At 43.8% G+C, this 23,794-nt stretch overlaps 1 protein-coding gene across 1 annotated transcript in view; it reads left to right on the top strand.

Moving 5' to 3' along the window:
* The first annotated feature begins 18,365 nt into the window (after nt 1-18,365).
* Nucleotides 18,366-23,794, top strand: part of LOC122112644 (phospholipid-transporting ATPase IB-like) — a 112,018-nt gene continuing 106,589 nt past the window's right edge. Inside the window, exons 1-3 of the mRNA XM_042685505.1 lie at nt 18,366-18,478; nt 20,161-20,304; nt 20,754-20,853. Of these exons, the coding sequence (XP_042541439.1) occupies nt 18,366-18,478; nt 20,161-20,304; nt 20,754-20,853 (357 nt within the window). The remainder of the gene's footprint in view (nt 18,479-20,160; nt 20,305-20,753; nt 20,854-23,794) is intronic.

Below are 23,794 nucleotides of genomic sequence, written 5' to 3'. Positions count from 1 at the left end.
GCTTCTCACCATTCCTTGGGGTGAGAGGTGTCATAAGTGACACCAGGTACCTACTGCAAACCAATATTGGATAGGGGACCACTCTGATCCCCAATTCCCAGCTAGCCCCAGATTCACACTGCTGTGGTTCCAGCTGTCTCTACTCATATCTGCTGGGAAAGAGGATCCTCCAACTGTGGTAGCAGCCAAACAGCACGAGTTAGTTGCTGTGGATGAGATGGTTCTGCCCATATTATCTCAGGCAGACCAACCTACAACTGGTTTTACTCACATCATCTGGTATGTGTCAACCTCCAGCAGGCAGCAGAAAAAGAACAAGTATATCTTCTGTCTGCTCTGGACATCTAGAAACATCTACCCATATCAGTACAATAGACCCCTTTCTTCCTGTGAAAAAGTTAGCACCAAATCCAAGTATGAGAGTAAAACTTCTAGTTGCTTTGAATATAGAGCCCATTTTACCCTTCCTATAAAATACCTACTAATTCCAACACTAGAGCAATCAATCCTAGCCCCTCCAAAAATATGTGTTTCACTTTATCCTTTTTTGCCACTGTTTGGGATGTCATTTTAACTATTAGCAAAATCTTGTTCATTTTCAAAATTACCCAAATGTTCGGCTGGTATAAAAAATAAAGCTGAGATCAGCGAATCATGATTTGAAGCCAGCCAGGGCCAAAAAGCCTGTGAGCAAAAAGCCGGGCTGGAGGGAGGCATGTCTTGAATGGTAGAATGTCAGTGCCAGCCAAAAGCAAGCTGAACAAGAGCCCCAAGGCCCTCAGTTGAAGCCACAGTGCACTCTTCACCCTCCCTCCCCCCCCCCCACCTTTGCACAAAGTTATAAAAAGACTGAAAATTTCTGAAAATCTTTCATTAGGTTATGTGTTCCATGAAAGCCTTCTATATTTTTTCAAGGTGTAATGCCAAGTGATGTGTGTGTGTGTGTGTGTGTGTGTGTGTGTGTGTGTGTGTGTATACACATACATATATATATATATGATTTTTAATTTACTTAATATTTTTGAGACAGTCTCTATATAGCCCAGACTTGCCTAAAAATGATTCTGAAATTCTTTCTTTAGGCTAAGTATTCCATTACTGCCTTCTATACTTTGTCCGGGACAATACCAAATGATGTTTCATTTTTATTATTTAATAGCTCTTGAGGGACTCTATGCAGCTTATTAAATATTTTTTGACACAAAGTCTCTATGAAGTCCAGATTGGCCTTGAACCCTTCTTTCTTCCCAAATATTGGGTGTGGGGGCTCCACATCCAGCTCCAAGGCCTCCCCTTCTATCTTTTTTGTTGTTGTTGTTGGTTGTGGGGCTTGAACTCTGGGCCTGAGCCCTGTCCCTGGCTCTTCAGCTCAAGGTGAGCACTCTATCACTTGAGCCACAGCACCACTTCCAGTTTTCTGGTAGTTAATTGGAGGTTAGAATCTCACAATCTTTGCTGCCTGGCATGATCCTCAGATCTCAGCCTGCGGATTATAGGCCTGAGCTACAGGCGCCCGACTCTATCTCCAAATTTCAGCATCAGTTTCTTTGAGTGGAACTTGAGGTAAATTTGAGTGACAGACCTTGTGTTGGTCACAAGTGACCATTCTCTGAAAGACACTGAATGCTGTCCTGCAGTGTGGTAATCCTCCACCTCCTTCTGCACACCCCTGTACCTTCTGGAGGGACCCTCTCTTCCAGCACCTGAGGGTCTCCATGTCCAGGAAAGCACCTTATTAAACGCCCCCCCCCAACACCTCCAAGTCCAGAGGTCTTGGCTCTCTATGTATTTTTCCGTCTAAAACTACTTAGTGTGATTTTTTTTCCCCCCACTGGATTCCCTTAAGTTGTGCATATTGTGACTGGAAAGAAAATCTTTCCTTCAAATTCCACTACTAAATAACCCAGGTTTAGGTAAAAACAAAAACAAAACAAAAGGATAAAAACAAAAACGACTGGGGCTGAGTGCTGATGCCTTATATCTGTAATTCTAGTGACTCAAGAGGCCAAGAGCTGAAGATTGTGGTTCGAAGCCAGCCTGCAGGAAAGTCTGTGAGACACCCATTAACCAGCAAAAAGCCAGAAGTAGAGCTGTGGCTCAAGTGGTAGAGAGCCAGCCTGCAGCAATAAAGCTAAGGGACAGCGTCCAGGCCTTGTGTTCAAGTCCTAGGAGAAGAGAGAGACACACAGAAAGCCAACAGGGACCTGAAAAGGAAGAGGTGACAGGATGAAGGCCAAGGTCACCCAGTGAGGAAGGGCAGGAAACACTTCGAAGCTACCTTTTCCTCTGCACACGGCCCCTCCTGGTGTTCGCAGCCCTCCTCCCCCAACCGCGGCCGGCCACCTCTGAACACGGAAACTGACAGGGACTTAGCCAGCTCCCTACAATCAACCAATCAGCTTCAAGTCTCTTCTCCACGAACTCTCGCGAGATCTCCCTGATGGGGCGCTCTGGCGTCTGCAAAGTTCCCCGGAGAGTGAGCTGTTGAGACCTTGTAGGCGTGGTGCGCATGGGGTCTGGAAAGTTCCCTGAGGCTGGAAAGGGATGGCAGCCCGGGAGCGGTCACAAGGTCTTGTGAATATGGTGCACAGGGAATCTGAAAAGTTCCTTGGAGTTGGAGGGGGGGACGGAGGGGGGACAGAGGGGGGACGGATGGGGGACAGAGGGAGGACGGAGTGGGGATGGAGGGGGGACGGAGGGAGGACAGAGGGGAGATGGAGGGAGGGAAGCTCTCCCAAGATCTCAAGGCTGTGAGGTGCACGGAGTCTGGACAGTTCACTGGGAACGGAAGAGGATAGGGGAAGGCGAGATCTCGTGAGATCTCATGGCTGTGGCACCTGCGGACTCTGGAGAGTTCCCTGGGGTTGAATAGAGGTGGGGAGTTGGAGAGAAGGGAGCATGTGGGTGACTCCCATTGCACATGGAGGTTGGGGTGCTGGTGCAGGAAGGGGCGTGGGTGTCTGGGTGGGAGATTGAAGGCGTGGCTGGGAGACAGATGGGGTGGAGGGTGGGTGTGGTGGGCTTCAGAACAATGGTGCCCAGGAGAGAATGAGGCTGGGATGGGGACCAGCTGTGGGAGGACTAGGACGGCAATGGAAGAGAGGGAATAAGGGCAAGAAAGGGTATGGAGAGGGCACAATGAAGAGCCCTTTTGGATGGGGAGGGGAAAATCTAGGCCTGGACTGAGACCTGGTCTTGGTTGTAGGGGGAAGACTCCTTTTCCTCTACGGTGTTCATGATATCTCCTGAGCTAGAGCCCTAACTCCTCCCTACCTTCCTATTATTTGTCTCTGTCCTTAGTATGTCCTATAAACTCTCATCTCTGGACCTGAACTGAAGAAAGCCTGGCCTGAATTCAATTCAGCTTCTCTCTAGAGTATTATTTCCCTCAATCTTCCCCTTGGGTTGAGTATTACTAAGTTCGGTGTGAAGACCCCATATTCCTGCCTTGGATCTACTCTTCCTTTTTCCTGTGTCCTCCAAGATCCAGTTGAATTCAGCTTCTGAACATATTCTCCCTCTCCCTCTTCCCCACTTCTTTCTCCTCCTTCTTCCCCTTCCCCTCCCGTTTCCCCTTCCTTCTCTTCCTCCTTTTCTTTCTCCTCCTTCCCCTCCTGCCTACCTCCTCCCCCTCTCTCCCTATCCTTTCTTCTCCCCCCTTTCTCTCTCCCTTCCAAAAAATTAATACCTATTAATAAATTATAACAGGAATCAAAGGCCCAGACTGCACTCCCTGCCTTGACCACTGGTGCATTTGAGATGAGCAGACACAGAGGTCCAGAAATTTCTAGGATGATTTGTAAGGCTTGTGTCTACTTTTTAGTGCTTGTCTATGTTATGAGATGTGTAGTAGGTGGAATCGGCCATTTGGAGAGATCAGGTGGATCCTTCTCTGGGGAAGATATGGGAGAGTGATTATTGGCAAAATGGAGATCAAGGTCAAGGTCATTCAAGCTCTGGCCCAGGAACTCTTTTGGTCATTAATATAGTTTACTTACTCAAGCCTAGGAAATCCATAAACTGCAGTTTTCAGAAAGGGTTCCCTTTCATCAGGGTGACCTGTGAAGGTCACTGTGGTGACCCTGGTGGCTAATGGAAATGGTGAGATAAGGTGGGTATTTTATTCTGGAATCTGCTAGTACTCAGACATTCTCATGTACATGAACTAGGGGAGCTATAGGCTTCCCGCTATCCAAAGGAAGAAGGGAAGGGAGGTAAGGAGGAAGAGAGGGAGAGGGCTAAGAAAGAGAGAGAAAGAAGCTGTGAAAGGATACATTGGCATATTCAAATGATGTCATTACTGATGGGAATCAGCTTTGTTATAATAACCCAATGCTGCCTTCATGGCCTACTAATTCCCCCACCTCCTAACAGGGCCATCCAAGTCACCCTCACCCCTGCCCTTTTGGAAGTGCACCTTGCTCCTTGTGAGATAATCTAGCAGCTACCCCTTTTCACAACCTAACAGCTTCCTCATTTTACTGTACTTAGAGCCTGGACCTCCTTCCCTCAGCACCCCTTGTATCTCTGTAATTCTGTATGGAGTTACTTGGTGCCCCTCTTCTGTTGGGATTTTATCTCTTTGTGATGTAAAGATCAAAACCTGAAAAGTTTGAGAGGCTTATGGGTTACTGCAACATGTTGACATGCAATATCAACATGTTGATAACTAATGTTGACATATTATTAAGCTATGAAGACATTCACAGAAACTTCTGGTCAATGAAGATAAAAATCATCACAAAGCTATTTCAGCAGCTAATCTGCTGATGGTGATGTTTATACAAAAGACTCCAGTGCTTTGCACTAGTGAAGAATAATATGTTTAATCAATTTTTAATGCATTCATAACCAAAGAATAAAGCCACATATAGCTATTTAGTATGCCCCAAGACTTCAGACCAGTATCTTCTAGCAGAGAATTTGATATTCTTCCAGAGAGACATAGTATGGCACTGAAAAAGCTCTATGATTCTAACTTCAACATGTAGAATCTAGTATCACTACAGTACTTATTTATTTATTTTGTTGGTTATGGGGCCTGAACTCTGGGCCTGGGCACTGTCCCTGAGCTTCTTTTGCTCAAGGCCGGCACTCTGTCACTTGAGCCACACAGCCATTTCCGGCTTTTTCTGCTTATGTGGTACTGAGGAATCAAACCCACGGCCTCATGCATGCAAGGCAAGCACTCTACAACTGAGCCACCTTCCCAGCCCTATCACTACAGTATTTAGAGAAGACCTCTGGAATCTTTATATTCAGATACATGCCAGCAGATCTGGCTCAAGCAACAGTACCACTATTGTTACTAGAGTTTAGGGCAAAATCTCTGACTCCAGCTGGTTAATAGTTATTAATTCTTGCTTTACCTGATTTTACTGTATCACAATTAGAAGTGCCACAGTATACTCCTATGTAGAAAATCATATTGTTGAAATGCCTGTAAGTTTCCTGTGAGCTGGCTCATGTGCTTTCACATTCTTTTAGTGTAGTAAAGGGGCTTTTTGGGGCAAAAGTCTCAACAGATCACTAGTCTATCTCTTCTGGGGCTTGAATTCAGGGTCTTGCACTCTCGTTTGACTCTTTCTCTCAATGCTGGTGCTCTGCCACGTAAGCCATAGTTTTGTTTCCAGGTTTTTTAACTGGAAATGAGTCTCATGGACTTCCCTGACTGGCTCTCTGAATCATGATCTTCAGATCTGACCACTGTAAAGTCCACCCTGGGAAGGCGGAGCAGATTCCTCCCTCCTCTGCCCAGTACCTGTATTACCTAGGTAACCAACACACTTGGAGGCAGTCACCACCCCCTACCTGAAGTCACATTGAAAGACCCCAGACTCACTGGGATGCTTTCTTCAACGGGAGGGCACCCCAAGAACCAAGACTCCAAACCAGCAGATGCAATAAGCAAGAGGAGTTTATTAGGCGTTTGCGCAAACGGGCTCTCTGTCCAAGTCAGACTGGAAGCCCTGAGCAGCGGTTACAGGCACTTTTAAAGACAAAAACCACAGGATTAGCATAAGACCCCAGGCTCCCCAGGATTGGCTCAGCTCTGCGCAGGAAGTTTTGTAACACTTGTTGAAAACTAGTTGGTTCCCTAGGGGAAGGCTTCTCTGGGGGTGGGGGGGAGTCCACATAGTTACAGGCTGGCGATTGGTTGACATTTGACCTAGTTTGCTGGGCTCGCCAGATGGTCCTTGTCTTGAGCCCCCTGCTGTGAGTTTTTACACAGGAATTCAGGAGAACATACTCTTTTGTTCTTTATCTATGTTTGCAGACCTTGTCCCAGGGCCTGCATCTGGACTCTGAAACTTTTTAACTTATTTCTGGGAGAGGAAGAGTCAGTGTTAGCCAAGCAGAATTAGCAGTTAGTAAATTGTAAAAATGGACACAGCCCCAATCAATCTTTCATTCCCTCCTCTTGTCTTTGGACTAATTTTAATCTTAAAATTTAGGGTGTCTCTATATTATCTTGTGGGGTGTCAGTTGTTCTCAATGCTTGGTATTTGGATCTCAGAACTAATGGATGGACTGCGCTGATCTTTTTCTTTTACAAGTCTGTTGAGTATATAAGGTCCAATTGTAACAAAAGTAACAGTACCAGGGCCCCTTAAATTTTTTTTCCACCAGTCCTGACTCCGTGTATCACAGTTAACCATTTTATACCAGCTGTACTTATAAGCTCCAATTTTAAGACATACTTATACCATCTGCGACATACTTAAACTTTCTAAGGTTTGTCTTAAAGACAATCCTTACTTTTCAAATCCTTTCTTATCCCAAGGGGATACCAATTTTTCCCCAATTCCTTTCCCAAGGCTTTCTTTACTACCCCCCTCTCCTTTTCAGTTTATTACTTCCATTGATAACACACTCAGGTTATTACCAGAGCCAAACTAGGCTATGACCATAGAGTGGATTTCCAGTCACTATGCACTGAATTGCCTAAGGCAAGCAAGCCAGTGATATCCTTGTCTCCAATATCCACTGTGGGAAGAGAGGGTTTCTGGATATCACCTAAAAGAATGTCCCACAAGTTCTTAGATTTAGCAGCAGTCAAACAGGAAGCAGACTCAGGTGATGGAATCAGGCAGGAGTTTCTCCAGGTGGCTGTCAAACCGTCGTTGAACTTTACCCATTAGGGTATGCAGCAGCAGCAGCAGCAGGGTCTCTCAGTGGCTCCAAGGGACTGTCACACCTCATGCTGGGCTGTAAATTCCTACACAGACTGGTTAAAGATACATTGCATAGGCTTGGCAGGCTTTGATCCTGCTGGTTTTTAAGATCTTTAAACAATAGCCCAGGACAATTTACCAAAATCACAACTTTTTTACTAGCCAGATATTTTTGTAAATAGAGACAGAAGGCTCAGAAGGCTTAGTCTTGTAACCATCTCTGACAGATGCAGTCTCCACACCTTGCACACCTACAACAGTTAACACTATTTTTTATGCCTTTTAAATTTTTTTTAAAATTATTTTATCTATTTTGCCTCATTTCTCCAAAACTGACTCTGGACCCTTGATCTTAAAATGGGGGTAGAAGAGCGAAGGTCTATCTTCTGTAACTTTTTCAAGCTGACTTCAGGGGCGTTGATCTTACCTAGCCAGGAACCTATAACATTAGCCTATTTTACAAAGAGGCCATCAGGGTTAGATGTCATTAAGAACAATATTTTGACAACTGCACAGACCTTTTCTCCGGCTACAGTAGTTTAGCTTGTTTAGCGCTCTGGTTTGCAAAAGCATCTTCCTAGATGGTTTAGGAATGTGATCTCTAATGATCCCAACAATGCCTAAGTTATCTTTGCAGGCCTTTAGACAGATATCAATAGAAACACACTCTCAGGTTTACAAACTTTTTCCTGAGCAGATGAACTTCATGTAACTAGTGTCAATTAGAGCTGCCAATTAGAGCTTTTGGCACATAAAGGGGTTGAGATTTAAACTATTTCCCATATTTTATAACATTAGCTTTTTACTATCACAGAGGACTGGCAAGTTCCTGTCCCTTATAAGGTAGATAGTCATGGATATTAGGCATGCTTACAAACTCTTTTTATGACCTCCCGGCTCTGACCAGTTTTGAAGGGCCACGCACAAATGACTCTAGGATCTGACATTTCTGCCATCCAAGCAGTGGCTTACTGCCTCTGGATGCTCCTCCATTGCTTTTGTCCCAGGAGTATCTTCTCCACATTGGGATAAATGCCTCATTGGCATTTCCCTTTAGCTGGTCTCTGGACTTGAACTCGGGCCTGAGCACTGTCCCTCAGCTCTCCAGCTCAAGGCTAGCACTCTGCCACTTTGAGTCCCAAAGCAACTCTGCTTGCTCTTTCAGCACTCTGCTGGCTAAGTAGAGGTGACAGTCTCACAGGGACCTTTTTCTGCCCGGGCTGGCTTTGAACCAGTTTGCAGATCAATGAGTCTTATAAAAGGCCATTTTACTCCAATTAAAAGCAACAAGGAGGTCAACATAGAAGTAGCTTTTAAGCATGCTCTTACCTGAAACTTATTAAGAGTCAAAGTTACATCTGACAAACTTTTAAGAATCCTCTGTACTTTGCTCTGGAATTTGCTGGAAACTTAAAAAAAACCTATAAGAGCAAACTAGAATGGCAATCATTTTGATAATCCTAATTTTTTCTCTGTGCACATTGAAGCCAATGTTAAGAACAATTTTATTAGTGGCGCTGTAGCTCAAGTGGTAGAGCGCTCACCTTGAGCTGAAGAGCTGAGGGACAGCGCCCAGGCCCAGAGTTCAAGCCCCACGACCGACAAAAAATAAAACAAAACAAAACAAAAAACAAACAAAAAAAAAGAACAATTTTATTTTTAAACTTCATATCCAGAAATCCATTTCTAATTTTTTTAAACCCTCTTATCTATCACCTTTAATATTTTATACTTTAGTTTTTATTTGCATTTAAAAACCTCTTAAAATCTTGAGGCCAAGTGTCACTCATTGTCTCTTGGCTACTTGTTTTTACATATTAAAACTCATAAACTCAAATGACAATTTTTTCTTAATTCAAGAATTACAGTCACCTTTACTATACCACAAAGCTAGACTTAACACCTTTATAACTTTTAAAAACATCCTAATTGTAGAACATAATTGAAAGTAAGCCACATTATATAAATAACTTTTTAACCCTCTTTTTTAAGGTCTTCCTAATTTTAATGTTAACACATCCAAGGGGAAGGTTTAGCAATACTAATCAGATCATCACATCACTTATTTTAACCATCATGTTTTCAGTATCTGTTTGCAGGGAAAAAGAGAACAAAGATGGGCCACTCACCCCCTTCTATGGAATGGGCACACATCCAATCTGACTCTTTAGGGTTAGATGAACTGCGTTTGTGCCAGCTTGCCCTCTTTCACCATGCGTGGACTCCTCCCAGGGCCTGTCCCACCATGCATGACCAGCTGAAGTGCACTTCTGCCTGTTCACCCCTTACCCCCAAAGACAGGTTTTTCTCCGTCTCTTCTCTTGGTTCTCGAATGAAATACACAGTTTTAGACAGAACAGGTAACATCTTTGACGGTGTTAAACTAACCTTTATATTTAAGTTTCTAATATTTATCCCTAAATTTTAGCCAAGGGAATTAAATCCCGAACTGCCAATGCATTTTTGTTAAGCCAGATAACTTGATTACAGTACAAACAGTCTTATGCATTTTAAAACATCAATGTGAAGATTTTTTTTTAAATTTTTGGTAATGTCCAAACCTCATAACCTTTTGAATTTTTAAATTTAAACTCACCCAATTGTTACAGCATGCTGACAATTTTTACCTTTGAACACGTTCACAGACACACACAAAACACTCACACAGATCTTAAAGCGCGCAAAAATCAAAATCAGTCGTACGTTCACCTTTTAAAGTTTTTAAACAAAAATTTAAGACAGTATTTCTTTTAAACTAGGTACCTTTGTTGAGCTTTATTTTCCCATAGCTTGTTTGTCTAGCAAGGCAATTCACTAATTAGTCTTTTGAATCCCTTCTGTTGGAGGAGGGCTGGGGGAGGGGGTCACTTTAAACTAGCCAGATTTTTCTAATCCAATTTTAGACAAGAGCACTTTACAAATTGTTACATTGTCAGGACTAGCTGAAAAAGTCCAAACTAGGCACACAGCCTTCTACACCCTCCCTGCTGGCAGCCTCCACAAGGAGAAAATGCAGCCTGAGGCTTGAAGGGAACCGAACTAGCCCAGTAACCTTCCATGCCTCACAGGGAAGGTGGGCATAGCAGGTCTGTGATCAAGCCCACCTGGAACTTTTATTCCCCTGGAGATGTTTAAATAAATAACAAAAACACAGATAAACACAAAAACCAAGAATCCACATTTAAAACTGGTACCAATTCTAAAACAGAACTAGACAAGAACTGAAGGCTGAGTTGGGGACTAATGGGACCCAATTTATCCCTACTGGAACTCTGTGCTGTTTCCACTCAGCAAGCTGAATCCAGAGTCTGCTGAGTGAGCCTGCCACACTCACCAAGAACTTTCCTATCCCAGAAAACATAAAACAAACACACACACTAAAGTAAACAAGACAAACAAGTGGCCACAAAGACAAAATCAGGTCTCAGTGAATGGGGCAACATCTCACCACCATTCACTTACCAGGGGACTCAACCCTCCTACTCACCTCCGGAGGATTTTTCTCTTAGATTCCTGCAGACGTTGACCCAGGGGCCTTCCAAGGCGGAGGAGAATTCCCAGTCATCTTGGGGCAAGGGACAAAAGTCCCTAGCGGCCATCCCCTCAGACTGACAGGTTCTCCTCCACGCTCAGACCCCCCGAGCCAAGGCCCAAGGCTGAGATCTAACTGGGGCCACTTGCAGGTGGTCAGTGGCAGTTTCATAACTGACAAACAAGCAAGTTACAAAAGCAGAACCAGCAGTTTTTAAACGAACTAGGACAAGGTCTCGGGTGTCCTGGGAGTGGACTCACTTGTTGTCCCATCTCTATGGAGAATACAAAACACACACTAAAAACGAGTAACACTAAACAGAGACAGACAAAACCATACGCCATGCGGCAACCGAGTGAATACAGATGAGGAAGGAAATTACAGATGGGAGTGGCTGGCCTCGCCTTAACTCCCCAGAACAGAGAGACACTCGGATCTCCTCCTTCCTCCAGACGACCCTGGAGCAGGGCTCCAAGGCGGGACCAGGGTACTGGGCACGTCTGCTTTTCCCTCTAGTCCAAATACAGATTTGGATCCCAGAACATAAAATGAAAACGACAAACACGAAAGACACGAAACATTAGAGCTCTATTTTACCTCCTACCGGTCCTGGAATTTGGGGTCTGGGGGCGCCTGGATCCCGGACGAGCCCCCAACTGAAAGACCCCAGACTCACTGGGATGCTTTCTTCAACGGGAGGGCACCCCAAGAACCAAGACTCCAAACCAGCAGATGCAATAAGCAAGAGGAGTTTATTAGGCATTTGCGCAAACGGGCTCTCTGTCCAAGCCAGACTGGAAGCCCCGAGCAGCGGTTACAGGCACTTTTAAAGACAAAAACCACAGGATTAGCATAAGACCCCAGGCTCCCCAGGATTGGCTCAGCTCTGCGCGGGAAGTTTTGTAACACTTGTTGAAAACTAGTTGGTTCCCTAGGGGAAGGCTTCTCTGGAGGGGGTGGGGAGTCCACATAGTTACAGGCTGGCAATTGGTTGACATTTGACCCAGTTTGCTGGGCTCGCCAGATGGTCCTTGTCTTGAGCCCCCTGCCGTGAGTTTTTACACAGGAATTCAGGAGAACATACTCTTTTATTCTTTATCTATGTTTGCAGACCTTGTCCCAGGGCCTGCATCTGGACTCTGAAACTTTTTAACTTATTTCTGGGAGGGGAAGAGTCAGTGTTAGCGCAAGCAGGTTTACAGAAGCAGAATTAGCAGTTAGTAAATTGTAAAATGGACATAGCCCCAATTTCAATCTTTCAACATCTGCATCCATTGTAGCCAGGCCTTCCGCCCCTGGCCTTGATAAGTCCCTTTTTATTCCTGCTGCATGGGCTTCCAACTTGACCAGAGGCAGCCTGCAAATAAACCTTTCCCTTGCCTGAATACCACGTGCTGCTCTCTTTCCTCGGCTGCCAATTAATGTATTAATTTATTTGTTTATGTCGATTGTGGGGCTTGAATTCTGAGCTTGGGCGCTCTTCAGCTGAAGGTAAGAAGAGCTCTACCACTTGCTCCACAGTGCCACTTCCAGTTTTCTAGTTGTTTATTGGAGATAAGAGTCTCACTGACTTTCCTGCCGGGCTGGCTTTGAACCATGATCCTCAGATCTCAGCCTCCTGAGTAGGTAGGATTACAGGCATGAGCCACTGGCACCTGGCTCGGCTGCCAATCTAATTTACCTAACAACCACTAGTCCTACTCCTACTCTGCCCATTAAAGAGATAGGTAGAAAGCAGAGAAATGATATTTAATCAACCTGACCATATTAGAAACACAGTCAAGGGAGGCCAGTGACTCTAAGTCTATCTTTGAGCTTACAGGTTATATAGGAAAAGGGCAAGATAAATGCATAGCTAATCAGTCTGATTCAACTATTTTTATCTCAGGATTGGTCAGACGGAACAGGCCTTGTCAGGATAAGAAAGTTCAAGCCCTGGAAGTCAGGCTTTGGTAGCTCATGCTTGTAATCCTAGCTGCTAACAAGGGGGAATCTAAGAATCAAAGCCAGCCTAGGCAGAAAAGTCTGTGAAACTTTTATGTTCAATTAGCCAGCAAGAAGCTGGAAATAGAGGTGTAGCTCCAACCTTGAGCAGAAAAGTTAAGAGACAGTGTTCAGGCCTTGAGTTCAAGCCCAGTATGGGCATTAGAAAATGATGACTGGGACAGTAGCTGCAGCTAATGTCAAAATGTTCCAAGATGTCACAAGATCTGTGAGAGCCTGAAAATCCAAGCTGTGATACCCTGAAAGGAATGGGAGTTGGAATGCCTTCTCCCAATATACTGTAATGCTGAGAAAATCAATCAGTCCTGGCTTAATGGAGAATTCAGATTCTACCCTAAATCATGTGGGAGCCTGTGGGGAACACAGGTAGCAAAGATGGCCCTGAGAGGAAGTTGAGTGGGCAGAGCTGGATTTGTTTAGTTTCAATGTGTAAACAACTCATGGAAGCTTAGGTGCATGATAAGGTATGGCCTTTCAGTGATTGGTTGGTTCCATTTCCTCCCCTCCCACTTAGTCTTTTGCTTTAAAAAGGGGATGCTCCCTGTTAATAAACGAGTTCCTGCTTGGTTTGACTCCCTGCTGCCTCTGATTGTCTTCTGGGCTAAGGGAGGCTGGAGAACGGGTGAGCGGCTGCACTTCACTTGGCACTTACCGCTCCTCTGACCTGTCCCTCCAAAGACCCAACAGGAGCCTAAGGGTAGAATTACATTTATGCAAATTGAAGGCTGCTCACTGTTTAGCTCCCCTTCCCAGAATAAGCAGGTCACCTACCACTTGTATACAAAATATTGTCACGTGTTGAAGTTTATACCTTACTTCCTTGCACAAGACCAATAAAAACCTTGGTTAATGGAACCTTAGGATCTGTTGCCAGTAGAAGGCTACAGGTCCCCTGGTCCCCCAAGTCTCAGGTGCACAGTCCTGTCTGTCTCTGTTGTTGTCTTGCTCCACATTGCAGCGGATTAAGGAACACAGGCCGGTTGTGACAAGATCCAAGGTGCCTGTGAAGTACCAGGCCATAGATTCCCACAAGGACCACCAGGGAGCCGTCGCCAATGTAAAATGTACGAGAGTCGTTTATTACAGCTTGAGCAGGACTCACAAACCTTCCCTGACACAGCAGGTCAGAAATTGTGAACCCTGACCCTTCCTCTAGCAAGGTTTTTATAGGGTTTTTAGGGACTTCTATGTATCATTGCAACACTTAACAAATCATATCTCACCGTGGGAAAAATCATAAAATAATTCTAAAAGATGATTAGCATAACCAGTGGCGGGAACTGACCAGGTACTGGAGATTGGCTGGTTCATAGGGTTGATGGTCTTCGAAATGACTGGCTAAAGCAGATGGTCTGAGCCGCGACCAAGTGGTCTTTTAACTTGCAGGAACATCTGGAACTTTGGGTTTTTCCTGTTATCTGCTGATTAGCTGTAGTTAGTAGAATTTACGGTAGAGGGTTGTTTCTGGAATTTGGGCCCAAGGGGATCAAGGGGAGTTGCTGACACATTTCCTGGACAAAATGGAATCCAAACCTAAAATTGCTATATTTTGTTCAGGCTTCACACCTGGAACCCAGAATAAAGGATACATACAAGCCCAGTGCCCGTGATTCACACCTGTAATCCTAGCTACTCACGAGGCTGAGATCTGAAGATTATGATTCAAAGCCAGCCTGTCAGGCAAGTCCACAAAACTCATCTCCAATTAACCACCCAAAAGCTGGATGTATACTATGGCTTAGGTAGTATATCCTCAAGGTCCTGAGTTCAAGCCCTAAGAGAGATGGAAAGGAGAGATGAAAAACAGAGGCAAATATGCCAACATTTTAATCTTGTTTGTAGGAACTTACTGGGCATTTACAGACCCAAATGAAGAGTTGGTGCCTTTAACAAAAGCAATTTCTAAGTACCTGTTGTATTAGTTGAATGTTAGTTGTTAATTGTAAGGTATATTAAATAGGTAGGTTTTATTAGGTAGCTGATGAAGAGAACACCATGCGTTATTCAGGCAGAAAAAGAAGTTTATTTACCGAACTGCTGCCCCTACCGTGCATGGTGGAGAAGCATGGCTGAAAAGGAAAAGGGGCGACCCAGCCCTGGGCTAGGACTTATCTAGGACAGGGACAGGAAGAGGTGTGGCCAGGTAGGGAAAAGGTGTGGCCACACTGGATCCAGATATGACCTCAGGGTCTGGAACCCTCCTAAGGTCAGATGGGAGGCATGTGACCAGAGGTGGCCCAGGATGTGACCTAGCAGGAGGGGATGGTGACTGCTTCCAGGTGTGCCAGTTACCTAGGTAACAGATACTGGGTGGAAACTTAGCCAAGAGGTAGAGAGGTGTCCTGGTGCAGACCTTACAGTCTTACTAAGGTGTGAAGATTAGCCGGAGTGGGTGGCTCATGCCTGTAATCCTAGCTACTCAGGAGGCTGAGATCTGAGGATCACAGTTCAAAGCCAGCCCGGGAAGGAAAGTTGGCAAGACTCTTATTTCCAATAAACCACCAGAAAACCAGAAGAGGCACTGTGGCTCAAGTGGTAGAATGCTTTCCTTGAGCTGAAGAGCCAAGGGACAGCACCCAGGCCCAGAGTTCAAGCCCCACAACCGACAAAAAGAAAAGAAAAAAGAAAAGAAAGATGTGAAGATTACTGGATTCAGAATTTGTTAGTGTATTTTATTTATTATTGTTGAGTGCATTATATGAAACAATGTTCCTCTAGTCAAATTCTCTGTTTTTTTTTTAATACACTACTTAGTTTTTTGGCAATTCAGTTTTAATATTCTGTTTAGTCTTAGCAAATGGAAATGATTCCAGCCTGCCACAGGTGGTACTTTTGGACAAAGAAGACTTACAAAGGAGTCTTAACAGCTGGGTATGGTGGCTCACACCTGTAATCCCAGCTACCCAGGGGGCTGAGATCTGAGGATAGTGGGTTAAAGCCAGTCCAGGCAGCAAAGTCCTTGGAACTTATCTCCAGTTAACCATCAGAAAACCCAAAGTGGTAGAGCACTAATAGGCTTAAACAAAAGACCTCAAAGATTGCATCCAGGTCCTGAGTTAGGGCTCCATGACTGATGGGGAAAGCAGTCTTAGCTAGGCAAAGAGGAAGACCTTGGCATGCTCAATTTGCTGTGTTGGAAACACAAAGATAATTCAATGTATGTATATCAATAAGGATCAGCATTTTTTTTCTGGTGCTGGTTGGTTCTAGGGTTTGAACTCTGGGCCTGGGTGCCATCCCTGAGCTTTTTTGCTCAACACTGTTGTTCTGCCAATTGAGCCACACCCCCACTTTGGGCTTATTGGTGGTTAATTGGAGATAAGAGTCTCATGAACTCTTGTGCCTAGGCTGGCTTTAAACTGTGATCCTCAGATCTCAGCCTCCTGAGTAACTAAGATTATAGCATCCAGCCAAGCAGCATTTATAACATATATATATATATATATATATATATATATATATATATATATACACACACACAGACACACACACAGACACACACATGTATATATACATATAGATATAGATAGCCAAATGGAGCTAACGTGATCATCAAGTGAGGTTCTGTCTCATGGTGGGCTCACTCCTTGGTAAGGTGCACTCGTACTTTTTTTCCACCATTTGGAAGAGACATGGACGCACTTCTGAATGTAATAAGTCTCTTTGATCCTTCTATGCTGAGTAGACAGAATGGAGGTAATTCAGGGAATAGACAGGGAGAGCACAGGCCATGAGGATGTAACCTGGAATCCCGGCTGCCCTGGCTTAGAAGCATAGGCCTGGAGGAGAGGTACAGAGCCCTCAACTGCCGGAACTGTCAAGAGGCCAGCTGGGAAGGTTTGCCTCTCCCAGTAATGGCTGGGGGCCACAATCTGATCATTAGGCCTCTATATGCTACTTAAGAACCTTCAGGATATGAACACTAATGAATCCATTTTCTAATCCAAAGTAGCCTGTTCAGCTGAAGTGGGGTGAGTACTTGTTCCATTTTGCTGTCCATTTTTAACCAAAGGGACAGCCTCTCAACAACAGTTACTGTAACTGACTCGGCTTACATTCTCAACTGTCCCAGTCTCACTCAGGCTGTCTCTGACTTGTCCTTCTGGATTCATTCCAGGGTCTTATCCTAGAAATCCTGGGAGGCAGGCATTGGAAGGATGAAATCTTAAAGGGTCCAAATTTACCTACCGCTTAAAAACTCCATTCTCTCTTTTTTTGTTTCCAGACTTGAACTCAAACTTTGTACCTGATGCCTTCATTCATGAGCTAGCACTTACTGAGCTATGCCTCCAACCCCCTAGAAACTATTCTAGTTGCTTGGACTGTAAATATTTGGTGATCATCAACCCACTGTATTGTTGAGCGTGCGCGCGCGCGCGCGTGTGTGTGTGTGTGTCTAAAATTCAACAAATGCTTATTTTTCACCATTCAGAATAAACAACCACAGGCATGTTGTTATATTTGCTTTCAGGATTTTCTCCATCCCTTTAAAAAAAAAAAACAACAAAAAAGGAAGCATCAGAAATAAAGCAGAAACCCTTTAACCATTATCTCCAGGCTTGTTCCCATTACGCTTAACCCTTACAACTACTATTTTGTATTTTGAATACATTTACATGATTTTGAGTCTACTTGTATATATGAAACTATATGAGTGACTATATATATGGTTTTGTTTGCTGATTTGTATGGTTGTTTTGAGATAAGGGCACTATGTAGCCCCGGCCAGCCTCAAACTTACTTGGAATCCTCTTTCTTTGGCCTCCCAAGTGCTGAGATTAAAGGTATGTAACTATCACACTTGACCTTAGGTATGACCTAAAAATGTTTACACATAAAGATATATCTATCTTTTTGTACCACTTAGGTTTTTGAGAACTACCATCATCATCTGTTGATGAGTCACACTTTTTAATGTCTCTATATTCCAAAACATGATTAATGTTTTATTTAGTTCTTTCCTATTTGTTTTGCAGTAATGAAAGTTGTAAATTATCTATATTTAAGCCATGCCTCCAGTCCTTTTTATTTTTTTTAATATTCAGATGAAGTCAGTGCTAACTTTTCCTGAGTTGGCCTCAAACTTTGGTTGTTCTTTTTCTACCTCCAAGCTAATGGATTATAGTTTTTATAATCATATTATCAATATTACTAGTTTTATTGCTTTCTTAACCTATAAAGAATTAAACCAGGGCTGGGAAGGTGGCTCCGTGGTAGAGTGCTTTCCTTGCATACATGAGGCAATAGAATAATAGATTTAGAATATTCAATGCCTGTTCTCATTGAGCAGGTGGTGTGACAGGTTAGGAAAAACAGAAACGGACAAAAGAGACAGAATCTTTCCTGGAAGACTATTTCAAGTGGTCAGGACAGCTTTAGATGGGCTCAACAGTTAAGACTACTTAAAATGGAAAGCTATTCAGAACCTAGGGTTTCACTACAGATGTATCGATGTGATTGGGATGAAATGGGAGCTTCAAAGAAATGAACTGGACATGTTTATATCCAGGCTCACAACACTGGATCATGACTAGAAACTGTGATCAGAGAACCAATGAAGCTTCAGGGATAAGGAGCATTCACATTTTCACCTTAGTGAAGACTTTTACTGTTGTTGATGATGGTGGTCCTGCAGCTTGAACTCACTCATTAAGATGGGCCCCCCAGAAAGAAGCCTGTCCTTGAATCTCATTTTGGAAGAACTCACCCTGGAACGGGATCACTCACTTTCCCATAACTCAGGACTCAAGGGGCAGGTCCTAGATTTGTAGCGAATCAGAGGTGCTACACAGCTATCTAACCAGAAACACTTGCGGGAGGAGCACAGGGGAGTGTCAAACCTTTCTGGTACCACAGTGCTGAGAAGCTTCAAGTCTGTCTGCATCTACTCCTACTGCTGCTGGTGTGGATACTGCAAGTAGGAACTGTGGGAACAATCTGGAAGACCATAGGGGCCAGAAATGGTTGAGGGTGGGGTCTGGGTATCCCTACATATAAGGGGCTGCTGGAACTTTCCATTCAGTGGTTTAACCTGGGCCCCTCCTTGTCAACTCCTCAAGTGTTTGCAGCCCAATCAGCACTGAGGTCACTTGGCCTTTGATACCCGCTGGCCTGTGAGGTGGAGCTGGGAGCTGCAGGATCCTGGCATTTCTCTCTAGAGGTCATAGGGGCGTGGCTAGTGTGGGGAGAGCTGGACAGATATGGAGATTCTTAACTACTGGGTGTCATTATTAGTCTATGGGAAAAACTGTGGGGTGATCCCATTTTCCCACGTCAGGCTTGATTGCCTTTTTTTTAATGTTGAAGTTAAACTTGATTTTTATTTTTTGGTGCTAGTACTTGGTCTTGAACTCAACCAGTTAAGCCATAGCTCTACTTCTGGCTTTTGGTGGTTGGTGTAAAAGTCTCATAGACTTTCCTTCCCAGGCTGGCTTTAATCTATGATCCTCCAGAGTAGCTAGGATTATTAGCATGAGCCACCAGTGCCTGGCTTGGAGTTAAAATTGTACCAAAGAAAAACTTGGTTGTGGGGCCTGGGCACTGTCTTTGGGCTTCTATGTGCTCAAGACTAGTTCTCTACCCCGTGAACCACAGCAATACTTCTGGTTTTTGAGTAGTTAATTGGAGATAAGAGTCTCATGGGGGCTTTTCTTCCCCTGGCTGGCTTTGAAACAAGATCCTCAGATCTCAGCCTCCTGAGTAGCTAGGCACGAGCCACCAGCCCAGCAAGAGTAAGTTTTTAATCTTCATGCCAAGAGAAAACTACACAATTTGGAGCAAGGCACCCACTAACAGGTTCCTACCTTCCAAAATAGGTGATGGGGTGATAGATCACCTTCCTTGAGGGCAGTAGTTCAAAGAAACACTCCAACTCTCCTGTAGAAAAACATTCCCTGTGCCTTAAGCCTTTAAAAGAACATTTATACACATTTCAAAGGGATTAGACAAAGAATCTGTGACGGTTTTCTGAAGTTTCAGGTGAATAAAAGCACCTGTTTAACGTTTAATCAAACTAAGAACATTAAGGTGGCTTTGGTTAGGGAGCTTCTTTCTGGTCTAGGAGCCACAGCTCTTTCGTCAAAACACTTGCGTTTGTAATCTCCTGTCCCCTCCCTCCTCTCCTGTGTTCCTTCTGTTTCCCTTTCCCTTATCTTCTGCCCTTGTTATCTGTCACCTTTGTTTCTTTCTGCCCTGACAGAGCCAGCCCATTCTGCAAACTGGGAAAGACATTGGAGTCTGCAAGGTGGCAGAGAGCCCCTATGGTTCATCCAATCCAAGCCCGTTCTCCTTTCCTGGCCAGGATGACTGATGTGAGGGGTGAGGAGGAGGGGCAGGAAGAGAATTGAAAGTCAGGAGAGAGTCTGTGTCAGGGAGCCCAATACAGCTGCAGCTAGAAGTCTGCCAGCTTTTGTTTTTCTGTATCATGTTCTTGTGCCTTTTTTACTGCAGGAATATACATTTCTCCTTGGGCATTCAGAAGGTTCAAGAAAGGATGGTCTGGAACCAATTTACCCAAAGCTCAGAAATGTCCCAACATCGCTCCATTTACATCAATGACCCTATTAAGAACACTTTTTGTCACAACTCAATCAGGTAAGAAAAAAAAAACCAATAATACTTCAGAAGGGAAAAGGAAGGAAGACTGTTTTTTCCCAACAAACCAAGGGGTTTTAAAGCCTGCGCGCATGCGCACACACACACGCACCATCAAAGTGATCTTTTTTTCTATTTATTCTTTAGCTTCAACTCAGCTGTGTCCTATATTAATATGGAAAATTCTTCCTCTTTTCTCCCTTTCTTGTTTACTATCTCTACATGTTGGTGCACTTTCATTTAGTAGGTATTTTAATCAAAAATTACCTTTAAGTGTCGTACAAAGGGAGTTCAATTTCACATGTCATAGTTGAGTTCAGTGTACCTTGATACATGTGTAGTGCCTAGCTTCTGATCTATTTTTGTATAATTGTAACAGTGCATGTTTTCTGTGAATGTCTAGAGTTCAGAATATGATCTGACCATGGTGTTTTTCTTTGCCCTTACAGCACAACCAAGTACAGCATGTGGTCATTTCTGCCTCGATATTTGTACCTACAATTTGGCAAAACTGCCAATGCATTCTTCTTGTTCATTACTATACTGCAGGTAACATTTTTTGAATACCTTGTTAGACTCAAATTTTTAGTCTAAGAAAATGCTTGCAAAACCTCTTTGGGCTTTTGTGAGTTTTTTTTTAATTTATTTTTTGTGGTTAATTGGAGATAAGAATCCTACTGACTTGCCTAACCTGGCTGTTTTACAACCGCGATCCTCAGATCTCAGCCTCCAGAGTAGCTAGGATTATAGCTGTCCAGCTTAGAATTTTATTTATTTATTTATTTTCCCATTTTTCCTGGTTCTCTTTCCCAACTGTTCATCTAGGAGATACTGCCCAGACTTTGAGGTCATTGTGTGGACTGGACACCTAAAACTCTCACCTCCACTGAGCCCCTGGAGGAAGAAACAGCAGATCAGGGCTTGAAAGGGAAAATATTCCATAAATGCCCTCCCAACCTAAGGGTTTTACTAACACTCACACCTAAGTGGCCTGGTCCCACCTCTCCTCCCCTTGCAGGACCTTAGGTGTGGATCCCATCCTGGGTGCTTGAGTTCTGTGGGCATTAATGAGGGTGCAGGAGGCCTGGAAGATCAGGGTTTCAGGTGAGAGAGCCTGTGTTTTCCCCACGCAAAGCCCAGAAGCAGTGGAAGGAATTTGGGAGCAGTAGTGCTTCTGCAAACAAGACAAGGAGATTGACAGCAGGACAGCTTTGCAGGAGCATGAGTCTGAAGCTCCACTCTCTCAGCCCAAAGCCACACCCACTGTATTTTCCATTCCGGCTCCTTGGGCTGCCTTGAGAGAAATGGCTTCTTCCTAGGATGTATTGATTTCCTAAAGGCTGAGAGCGGCCTCTGCTGGGGAGCAGGAATGAGGTTTCCAGAGAACTTCGCCTAAAGTGTGAACCAAATCAGACTGCATAGGCCAGTTGTAGATGGAACAGTCTTCCAAAGTAGTTTGAATGATCATTACTTAACTCAAAGTCTTTTGATTTCCAACCATTTTACTCTCATTCACCCGTCTTCTCCATTCCTTCACTTCCCCAGTCCTCCATGGTGGGCCCCAATGTTGAACAGAAAGAAGAAAGACTGGATTTGAGGCCAAGAGAACAAACTGCCCAAACCAGCATTTGGAACACTCCTTCCTAGTTACCTATGATTCACAGGTCTCATCACATCAATACAATCTTTTTTGGAGGACAAATTATTGTCTGTCTACTTTTTAAAAGTGGAAAATTTGTTTTGAGTAAACTTTTCCTCCTCTGCTAAAACATAGTGAAATGTGAACATTGTTAACATTTGAAGTGAATTTTATCAGCTGTTAGGCCAACTCATGATTATAGACAAGTAGAAAGATAATCGAAAACTAGACGAAAAATAGTCCCTCTACCAGATTCTCATGTCAAACAACCACCAATGTCTTGTTGCACTGCCTTTCTGATTTTTAATGAACAGTAAGATGGTATTGTGCATACGTATTTGTGTGTAAGTTTTGAAGACTATTGTTTATTTTTATAGTGTGCATTTTGTTATCACAGACTCATTAACTTGAACACTCTCATTTGCAAGATAGGCAGCAGATCTCCCTGCCCCTCAATTGCCAAGCCGTGGAGCAACCTCCTCAGAGTTTCCTCTCCTAATCTCTACCCCCGCCCCGCTTCCATCCAGATGAAGCAGCCTAGGAGAGGTTGGAGTGTTAAGTTGGGCATCTCTTCACTTTCTCCAGTTCAGCTGTGTTTTCATAAAAATTTGAGATAGATAATACATTTAAGTACTAGAAGAAGAGAATGCACAGGATTTTTTTTTTTTTTGGTTGGTTGAGGGGCTTGAACTCTGGACCCGGGCGCTGTCCCTCAGCTCTTCAGCTTAAGGCTAGTGCTCTACCACTTGAGCCACAGCCCCACTTCCAGTTTTCTGGTGGTTTATTGGAGATAAGAGTCTCATGTAGCTAAGTGCCAGTTGCTCACACCTGTAATCCTAACTACTCAGGAGGCTGAGATCTGAGGATCACGGTTCAAAGCCAGCCCAGGCAGAAAACTCCGTGAGACTCTTATTTCCAATAAACCACTAGAAAACTGGAAGTGGTGCTGTGGCTCAAGTGGTAGAGCACTTGCCTTGAGCTGAAGAGCTGAGGGATATCGCCCATGCCCAGAGTTCAAGCCCATGACCGACAAAAAAAAAAGTCTCACAGACTTTCTTGCCCGGGCCAGCTTTGAACTGTGATCATCAGATCTCAGCCTCCTGAGTAGCTAGGATTACAGACATGAGTCATCAGTGCCTGGCTGTGCAGGATTTTTACAGGACACTGAAACTACATTTTTGGATTGAAAAAATGTTGATTTCAAAGAAACAAATTGATACATAATTCATCTTGATTGAAATCTTTAATGAAATGTTTCTGAAGTGACTTTGGTCATTTATGCCACCTTAGTCATATGATAATTTTATTATTATATTCTGGAGTGAATAACATAGTAGCTTAAAACAGTTAAATTAAAAGCTATCCATAATCTGGTTTATCCTTGTTTATTCAGCCATTTTTTCAGCATAAATCCCACAGACCATCCAGGAAAATAGCTTCACAATGCCCAGGTTTTCTTTTCTCCAGACCTTGGCATTTATGGTTAGTATAAACATAGAGAGCACTAATCTGTCCATATTCTCCTCTTTCTCTTAAAACATTCCAGCTTAAATTGTGTGCTGGTGGCTCACACCTGAGATCCCATTTACTCAGGAGGTTGAGATCTGAGGATTATGGTTCAAAGCCAATCTGGGCAACAAAGTCTGTGAGACTCTTATCTCCAATAAACCACCAGGCATTATGGCTCAAATGGTAGAACACTTGCTTTTGAGCTGAAGAGCTCAGGGACAGTGCCCAGGCCCAGAGTTTAAGCCCCACAACCCAACAAAAAGAACAACAGACAAACAAAATTTCAGCTAAAAACCATCCTTTAGCTAGATGCTAGTGGCTTATGCCTGTAATCTTAGCTAC

The sequence above is a fragment of the Dipodomys spectabilis genome, unplaced genomic scaffold (assembly GCF_019054845.1).
Source record: "Dipodomys spectabilis isolate Male_0828 unplaced genomic scaffold, ASM1905484v1 ptg000095l, whole genome shotgun sequence".
Classification (NCBI taxonomy): domain Eukaryota; kingdom Metazoa; phylum Chordata; class Mammalia; order Rodentia; family Heteromyidae; genus Dipodomys; species Dipodomys spectabilis.
The sequence above is the reverse complement of the archived record's forward strand: the minus strand, read 5'-3'. Positions and strand labels throughout refer to the sequence as shown.